This window comes from Acinonyx jubatus, chromosome E2 (genome assembly GCF_027475565.1).
Source record: "Acinonyx jubatus isolate Ajub_Pintada_27869175 chromosome E2, VMU_Ajub_asm_v1.0, whole genome shotgun sequence".
NCBI lineage: Eukaryota > Metazoa > Chordata > Mammalia > Carnivora > Felidae > Acinonyx > Acinonyx jubatus.
The window spans coordinates 47,696,680-47,705,639 of NC_069396.1; the positions used below are offsets into that span (position 1 = coordinate 47,696,680).

General features: G+C 52.2%; 1 protein-coding gene across 9 annotated transcripts in view; it reads left to right on the forward strand.

Annotated features, from left to right (window-relative positions):
• Nucleotides 1-8,935, forward strand: part of TMEM91 (transmembrane protein 91) — a 21,116-nt gene extending 12,181 nt beyond the window's left edge. For 3 of the 9 annotated variants that reach the window (XM_053211420.1, XM_027037619.2, XM_053211419.1), the window contains exons 2-5: nucleotides 1,258-1,362; nucleotides 4,481-4,719; nucleotides 7,400-7,549; nucleotides 8,061-8,935. In XM_053211420.1, coding sequence (XP_053067395.1) covers nucleotides 1,278-1,362; nucleotides 4,481-4,719; nucleotides 7,400-7,549; nucleotides 8,061-8,219 — 633 coding nt within the window. In that variant the 5' untranslated portion in view covers nucleotides 1,258-1,277 and the 3' untranslated portion in view covers nucleotides 8,220-8,935. Of the gene's footprint in view, nucleotides 1-83; nucleotides 905-1,257; nucleotides 1,363-3,073; nucleotides 3,519-4,480; nucleotides 4,720-7,399; nucleotides 7,550-8,060 lie in introns of those variants that run through there. The other 6 variants (XM_053211422.1, XM_027037622.2, XM_053211421.1 and 3 more) reach the window with 4 other exon arrangements.
• Nucleotides 8,936-8,960: the final 25 nt, after the last annotated feature.

An 8,960-nucleotide genomic window follows, 5' to 3' on the forward strand; every position in this document is an offset into this window, starting at 1 on the left:
TTATTTATTTATTTATTTATTTATTTATTTATTTTTATTTTTTTTATTTTTAGTAAGCTCTATGCCTGACTGTGGGGCTTGAACTCACGACCCTGAGATCAAGACTCACATGCTCCTCAGGATGAGCCAGTCAGGCACCCATAGCCACAGATTCTGGGATGTGCCTTCTTTCTTTTTTAATTTTCTTTTATTTTTTAAATTTATTTTTTAATAACTAATTTTTTGAGAGAGAGAGAATGAGCAAGCATGGGGGCGGGGAGGGTCAGAGAGAGAGGGAGAGAGAATCCTAAGCAGGCTCCATGCCCAGCATGGAGTCCCACACGGGGCTTGATCTCAAGACCCTGGGATCATGACCTAGGCCAAAATCAAGAGTTGGGCACTTAATCGACTGAGCCACCAGGTGCCCCGATATACCTTCTTTCAATTACGTGGAAACCAGTTCCTCTCCCCTTGAGTCTGAGCTTCACTCAAACCTTCCTCATAGCCAATAGAATATGGCAGAAGTGTTGCTGTGTGACTTCCGAGACTAGGTCATAAAAGGCGTTGAGTCTTCCTCCTTGCTCTTTCTCTCGGATGGCTCCGATGGGGAGGTTGGCCACCACCATGTCGTGATGGCAGAGAAGCAGCCATTGGAGAGACCCATGTGGAGAAGAACTAAAGCCTCTTGCCAGCAGCCAACACCACGTGCGTGATCCGTGTTGGAAGCAGATCTTCCAACCCCGGTTAGACCTTCAGATGACTATAGCTCTGGCCAGCATGCTGACTGGAACTTCATGAGACACCTGGAGTCATAACCACCCAGCCAAGCCATTGCCAGATTCCTGACCAGCAGAGACGATGTTAGCTGATAAATGTTTGTTTGAAGCCACCAGGTGTTGGGGAATGATTTGTTATGCAGCAATAGGTAATTAGTACAAATGTCTAATGAATTTAGGACGGTGCTGGAAAATAGGAAGCACTGTGAATGTTCGCTATTATTGATGGGTCTTCGCGTTGTTACTTTTGAAATGGAATATTTCACGTATCCTTTTTGTTTTTAGATTAATTTCTTTAACCTTTATTCATTTTTGAGAGATGCAGAGAGAGCATGAGCGGGGGAGGGGCAGAGAGAGAGGGAGACCCAGAATCTGAAGCAGGCTCCAGGCTGTCAGCACAGAGCCTGAAGCGGGGCTCGAACTCACGGACTGTGAGAAAATATACCACATTTTCTTCACCCAGTCCTCTACTGATGGACACTGGTGTGATTTCATCTTCCAGATGTGGCGAATAACACTGCTATGAAGCGTTACAAATACTTCTTCAAGACCCTGCTTTCAGTTCTTCGGGGGTACGTACACAGGAGTAGAAATGCTGGCTCCTCTGGTAATTCTATTTTTTTTTCAGTTTTATTTTATTATTTTATTTTATTTTATTTTATTTTATTTTATTTTATTTTATCTTATTTTATTTTATTGTAAGAGATAGTGAGAGTGGGGGAAGAGGGAGAGAGAGAGAGAATACGGAGCGGGCTCCACACTGTCGTGCGGAACCCAGGAGCCCCAAGATGGTGACCCAAGCAGAAATCAAGAGTCAGTCGCCGTCAGACACAGAGCCTGCTTGGGATTCTCTCTCTCTTTCCCTCTCTCTCTACCCCTCCCCCCACTCTCCATAAACTTAAAAAAAAAAAAAAAGTCAACAGGCTTGTGAGTATTCATGCCCCCGTCCCACAAATAGTTACTGAAGGGCTACTTTGTGCCAGGCACTGTTCTAGGCCCTGAGGCACAGTTCTAGGCCCTGAGGCACAGCGGTGAACAAAAGGGATCAAATCCGGCTCCCGGAGTGGATACCGATGTGGGAGGAGTCAAACTACAAAGGATAGAAAGATATCATATGTTTCATAGTGATTAGCTGCATGAAAAAAACAACCAGAGCCGGGTTAAGGAGATAGTAGCAGGTTATCTCTCCCAGATAAACACAGTCCTGCTGCAGGTCCCTCTCTTCCCTCCCCTGCCTGTCGTCTGCCAGAAACTCTGCCTGCGCCAAGTTGCACTTGCAGACACCATCTGCTCTCCCTGGGAGTGGGGCCCGTGCCAACTCCAGCGTCTGGACTCTTGGCACGGAGCCCTGGAGCCCTGGAGCAAGGGAACTCTGGCCAGCCCCGCATCAAGAGGGGAATCGTCCAGTTTGACTGGGCCTAGTGATAAGGAAGGCTTCTGGGCAGAGGAAGCCAGTGCAAGCTGGGTGGACTCCATGAGGGAGAGAGTCCTCCGGGGTGAGGAGTGTCCCTTACCGAGATTGATGGGAGCCGGAAGTTGATGATAATACTCCTAAACATCATCAAACACACTCAGAGTGCCTATATTGCCAGGCTTTGGGTAAATGGTGGACGCTGGGTATCGCGCCTGATCTGAGTGCTTTACGGATGTTATCACGTCTAAAAGGCAAGGAGTGTTTAGCCCATTTCACAGATGAAAACTTGAGGGTTCCGAGAGGTGATGCCATTGTACCGAGGACACAGAGCAGGTGCCCTGAAGAGCCTGGAAAGTAACTCGGGTCTGTGTGGGTCCAAACACGGTCTCGTAACCACCACTTGCGCCACCTGATAACCAGCACATCACCCCATTCCTGGCCCTCTCCCACCTTGGCCTCCTTTGCGTGGAAGCTCCCACCGTACCCTTTTGCCCTATTTCCTCCCCTTCCCTTGGGCCAGCAAGGAAAACAGCCCTGGGGTACAAATCTGCCGGTCCTGGCTCCAGCTGTTTACCTCGGCCAAGTGAGCGCACACCTCTGACCCTCAGTCTCTTTATCTGTAAAACTTTAGATAGAAATAGAGCTGCCGAGAGGAGTCAAAGCCACCGTGATTGTAAATCCCCTAACCCACCGGCCAGGGGTCCGGGCTTAGACCGCACTCAGTGAACTAGCGTCAGGCTCGCAGTCAAGAACCCAACCTCTCTGCGCCTGTTTCCTCCTGCGTACAACAGGACAGTAAATGACAGTGTCTCTTCAGTCCTTGCGAGGAATAAATGTCTATGCGTCCATGCACAGCACTGAGAGCAGTGCACACAGCCGCTGTTGCTGTTATTATTACTGGGCAAGGAGAGTGGCGGGGCGGGTGGAGGCGGGCCGAGCCACAAAGGCCCTGGAGAATCGGGGGCGCCCCCTCCTCCACCCCGCAGCGCTTGGGCCTGGGCGAGGGGGGGTCGGGGCCCACCGTCCTTGGAGCCCCCCGCTTGCTCCCACACACCCCGGGTGGCAGGGTTTCCGTGCTGGGCGCTGACGTCGGCCTTCAAGGCCCCCTCCCGGGCCGCGGCGGAGGGCGGAGCCGGGAGCCCGCCCGCCGCCCCGCCCCCATCCCCGCCCCCGCGCGTTGCGGGCCAGGGGCTCCGAGGGGGAGCCCAGAGGAACGCGCAGAACCCGCACCCCGCAGGCCCAGATCCCAGGGAGCGCGGGGCTCGCTGAGTTCAGTCACTTGCGGGCCGCAGTGTCCGGGCGGGTGTCGGTGCAGGGGCCCAGGAGGTCCCAACATATGGCCGTGGGCGGTGAGTGAGGGGCACAGGTGGGCGGCACTGCTCCTCCCCTGGGTCCTAGTGTTGGGGATGGGGAGGCAAACGTTGGTGAGGAAATCGGCTCCAGCCAGGTTTGGTGAAGGCGGGAGGCTTGGGCCCTCAGGGGGGACGGTGGGGTGGCATTATTCCTTGAGGTTGAATGTGTATGAGGGTGGTGGGTTGGGGCTATTATGGGAGAGTTGTGCAAAGGTGGATTCTGGTAAAACAGGAGGTGTGGGGGAGCTGATGAGTGTGCAGGCAATTGTGTAGGGCCGTGGATGTGGTTGGAGTAGGGGAGGGGTGCTTGGACCGGGTGTTTGGGGCAGGTGTGCAAGGGAAGTGAGTGATGGGAACAATGGAGAGTGTCTGGGATGCATGAGTGGGAAGCCTGTGCGTACGTGTGCAAATGGGGGATCTGATGCTAGGGCGACTAGGGGTGTGCGAGGAATCATTTGGGATGAGTGTGTAAGCAGGTTGGGGGCTCCAGAGGAGTGTTTAATGGGAGCTGATGTTGTTCAGAGCAAGTATACAAGGAGCGAGCCATCGGGGAGATGAATGCCAGCAGGTGGAGGTGGGGGTTGGGCTGGAGTGGATGAATATGTGTGGCAAGGGTTTGGGGTATTCAGTGTGCAGACTTGCAGGTGCAGGGGATGTGTAGTTCATGGGGCAAGTAAGTGTGTAAGACACGGTTTGGAATAAGTGTGCAACAGGTATGTGGCTTTTGCCTGAGGAGACAGAATCCCAGAACTGAATGTCCAGACCCCTGAGTTGTCTTCACAACTTGGCCCAGCGTCTTTTAGTCTTGGGGCCTCAGTTTTACTATCTGTAAAATGGGTCTGATGGTCAATGAGCTAACTATCGTCTCTGCCGGGAATCTCTCCAGAGTCAGGAGTCAGGGGAAAGATGGTGAGACTTTGTTATAACTGTTTTTTTTTTTTTCTTTCCTCTACCTCCAGAAAACCCTTCCCAGAGCCTCTCCCCAGTCATGGACAGCCCCAGTCTTCGAGAGCTTCAACAGCCTCTGCTGGCAGGTGTGGGCTGTGGGCCCCCCATCCAGAAGCCTGGTGAGCCCCAGCTGGGGCCTCCCTTTGGAGAGACAGCCTTTGCAGAGTCCCTGAAGGGTTGGCAGCTCCTCCCACCACCTCTTCCCACTGTGAGCGCTGGCCTTGGGGAGCCAGGGCCCCCTGACCTTGAGGTAGGAGCAGCAGGTCTTAGTGAGAGCTGGGGGAGAGGGAGGCGAACTCAGCTGTGGCCAACACCTGGCTGGCTGGGGTACCTACCTTCAGCCTGGGAGGGTCTCACTTCCCACTGCGTGTGGACTTCCTACGTTCCTAGTCATGGTTTTTGCTGTTCTGGTTTCTTCACCTTTTTCTCTCCAGATTTGTCACTCATCTTTCTTCCCTTGTCTTTGGTTCTCTGTCTTCCCTCTGATTTCTGACTCCCCTATTCTCTGATTTTCTCTCTCTTTCCGTGCCGGCCCCGGTCTCTTCTTTTCAAATTAATGTGTTAATTTGTATAATTTCTTATTCCTTGTATCTACTGTGAAGCTTGTCTTTTATATTTTTTTCAAGATTTTATTTTTAAGTAATCTCTTCACCCAATGTGGGGCTCAAACTCACTGCCCCGAGATCAAGAGTCACATGCTCTTCTGCCTGAGCCAGCCAGGCGCCCTGCTTGTCTTTTATTTGTTACACATGGTTTTCCAGTTACTATTCCTGTATAAGAAATCACCTCAGGGGCATCTGGGCGGCTCATTTGGGTGAGCATCCGACTTTGGCTCAGGTCATGGTCTCAAAGTTCATGGGTTTAAGTCCTGCGTCGGGCTCTGTGCTAATGGCTCAGAGCCTGGAGCCTGCTTCAGATTCTCTCTCTCTCTGCCCCTGCCCCCTGCTCATGCTCTGTCTCTCTCTCTCAAAAATAAATAAACGTTAAAAAAAAAAAAAAAAAAAGAAATCACCTCAAAACTTAGTTGCTTAAAACGGCAACACTCATTATGGCTCATGGTTTCCATGGGTCAATTTGGGAAGGACTTGGTTGGGTGGTTCTGCCTCAGGGTCTTTCATGAGGTTGCGGTCAGCCGGCGGCTAGGGCTGAAACAGTCCATGGCTGAAGCAGCCGGGAGCTGGGTGGGTATCTCTCTCTTAACCTTGGGGCTTATAAATGACTCTCCCCTTGCAGGCTGGTTTGGGCCTCCTCACAACATGGCAGCTTCAGCATACTTCGCGTCCTTATGGGCCTTCAGCCTCAGAATGAGGGCTCTGGTAAGGCAGAGGCTGCCTCACCTTTTCTGACCTATGCTCGGAAGTCATGTGGCATCACTTTCACCACATTCTACCAATTATGAGTGAGTCACAGCCTGCCCAGACTCAAGGAAAGGGGACACAGACCTCACCCCTTGGTGGGAAGAGTATCAGTCACACTATAAGAAGGGCATGTGGGATGAGAGAGATGGCTGTGGCCATTTTTGGAAACACGGCCAACCACATTGTGGCAGTTAGCATCACTCTGACATTGTATGTGTCTGATAATTCCATACTTTGAAAAGTTTGAGGGCCTTATTATTAGTAGTAGTATTGTTATTTTTAAAGTTTATTTATTTTTGAGAGAGACCAAGCACGAGTGGGGGACGGATGGAGAGAGGGAGACCCAGAACCTGAAGCAGGCTCCAGGCTCTGAGCTGTCAGCACAGAGCCCAACACGGGGCTTGAACCCACAAACTGCAAGATTGCGACCTGAGCCGAAGTCGGTGGCTTAACCAACTGAGCCACCAGGCATCCCTTGAAGGCCTTATTGTTTCTGCTACTTCTCATTTATGGTTTCATATGTGCCTGGTTATGTTTGGAATGTATGCTGGTCATCATGTTTGAAAAATTATTTTTATTTTTATTTATCTTTTAAATTTTAATGAGGCTCCATGCCCAACGTGGGGCTTGAACTCATGCCCCTGAGATTAAGGGTCGCATGCTCTACTGACTGAGCCAGCCAGGTGCCCCTGAAACACTATTTTTAGGACTATTATTTTGTGGCCTAGGCTGAAGGTACATACCATTGAGAAGATTTAGTTTGCTTCTGTCAGCCACCTGGGGTCATTACCAGTTAGAGATCATTTTTAATCTAGTTCACAGTTTGATTGAAAGGCTATTTTTCTGGGATTGGCAAATGCCCACAGTGCAAAAGAGGCCTCAGTTCATTTGACCTCTCTGCTAACTGATTTTAATTTCGGTTTTGGCCTTATAGGAATTACTTAAAATCGTGTGAGCTATTTGATGCAAGATTTAGAAACAAAAAAACAAAAATATTTTTTAAAATATAGAATTTCTAGTTTTCAGCAGGCAGGTTTGTCCTAGTAATTTAGGTTACTAGAGCTGTCTCTCTCTCTTTTTAAAGTTTATTCATTTATTTTGAGAGAGAGAGAGAGAGCACACACATGGGAGGGGCAGAGTGGGGGAGAGAGAGAATCCAGAGCAGGCTCGGCACCATCAGCGCAGAGCCCGATGTGGGGTTCCAACTCATGAACCTCGAGATAATGACCTGAGCTGAAATCAAGAGTCAGATGCTTGCTCAACTGACTGAGCCATCCAGGCGCCCCCACCCCCCAATCTATCTCCACTTCAGGGGCTGTGAGTGGCCCCGTGGTCTTTGAAATGGAACATAAAACTTTGGGTGTGAATGGAGCTCTTTGGAAACAGGGTACACAGCTTCCCCTCAAAGGGATCCAGGATGTAGAAAAGTTCAGAGCCTATGTCCTGGAACATTTTCCTCTCTTGCTGTTTCTGGGGAGGCCCTGGTATTGGTCTTTGGGGGCTGTGGGGAGCAGAGCAGTGGGGCAGGGAAGATAGGTGGAGATGCCCACCCAGGCCCTCTCCTACCCATAGGATGCATCATCCAGTGACAGCGACTCGGACTGGGATGGGAGCAGCCTTCTCTCCCCGCTCCTACCCCACGACCACCTTGGCTTGGCCGTCTTCTCCATGCTCTGCTGTTTCTGGCCTGTGGGCATCGCTGCCTTCTGCCTGGCCCAGAAGGTCAGTCTGTGGGTGTGGCTGGGAGGGGGCTGGATGTAAGAGAAAAGTGCATTCAAAACAAAGCAGAGGTGCTTTATGTGGGGGGAAACCAAGGTGGAGAGAAGGATCTATGTAGGAACATTGAAGGGTTAAATGAGTGTTTCAGAGTGAAAGCCCAGAGTGGTGGTTCAGAACCTGAGCTCAAATCCTAGGTCTGACGCACTCTTAAGACTTTTGGACAAGCCACTTAACCTCCCTGTGCCTCATCTGTAAAATGGGAATAATTCTTCCCTCTGGTTCACCATGAGGTCCCAATGAGTTAGAACAGTGGCATAGAGTAATAGATGTATATTTTTATTACCCAGCCAGTCTCCCCTGTGCCCGACCACAGTAGCGGCTCCCTGGTTTTGGAATCTATGAATGAGTGCGTGGGTGTACCGGCGTGGGAAGGGCTCGGGGAAGGGTCTGGGGCTGCGGGAAGCAGGGTGGGATGAGGGGATGCCTGAGTCACCGCTGCCCAACGCCTCCACAGACCAACAAGGCTTGGGCCAAGGGGGACGTCCAGGGGGCAGGGGCTGCCTCCCGCCGCGCCTTCCTGCTGGGGGTCCTCGCCGTCGGGCTGGGCGTGTGCACATATGCGGCCGCCCTGGTGACCCTGGCCGCCTACCTGGCCTCCCGAGAGCCGCCCTAGTTGCCCGCGCGGCCCTCACTGTGAATCAGGGGCCGGCACCCGGCGCGTCGGCGGGCAACGTGGAGAATCCGGGTGGATGAGGCGGCGGCAGCAGCAGCCACCGCCTCCTTCCTGGCCGCCGCAACGAGATTAAACTCCAGACACTCTCGCAGCCAAACCTGTGTCTGTGTGTGTATGTGTGCGGGGGTGCGGAGACCAGGAAGGGGCAGGCTGTCCCCAGGGTGCTCCGCGACAACTCGGAGCTGGAGAAGGGGAAACCCGAGGGGCGGAGTGTTCTCTTCACAGCGCAGTGGTCCGCAGAGCATTAGAGAGCAGGGCTCCAAGTGCTTACTCCTCAGCTGTGTAACCTTGACCCATGTGACCGCTCTGAGGCTCACATCTTCCCGTCTGCAAAATGGGGCTTTCTCCGCACCTGGGAGCTATGAATGGGCCATCCACGAAAAGGGTGGTATCCCTCAGCTCTTTGCACAGCAAGCGGCTGAAACTCAGCTCAGACTGCTTTAAGCATCAAAAGGCAAGGAAGCTGAAGCAGAACTGGACTCAGGGGCCCAAATGAAGTGAAGGCTCTGGTCTCTCAGCCTCCTGGCCCTCCTTTTCTGTTGGCTTCATTCTGTGCAGGCTTCTGGAGAAGTGTGGTCCCAGGAACTCAGGTACTCCAGAGGTCCTCCTCCCTGGGGATCCCTCACAGGGTGGCCCTGGGTGAGAGGCAGCCCCATGGGAATCACACAGCCAGAGACCCAG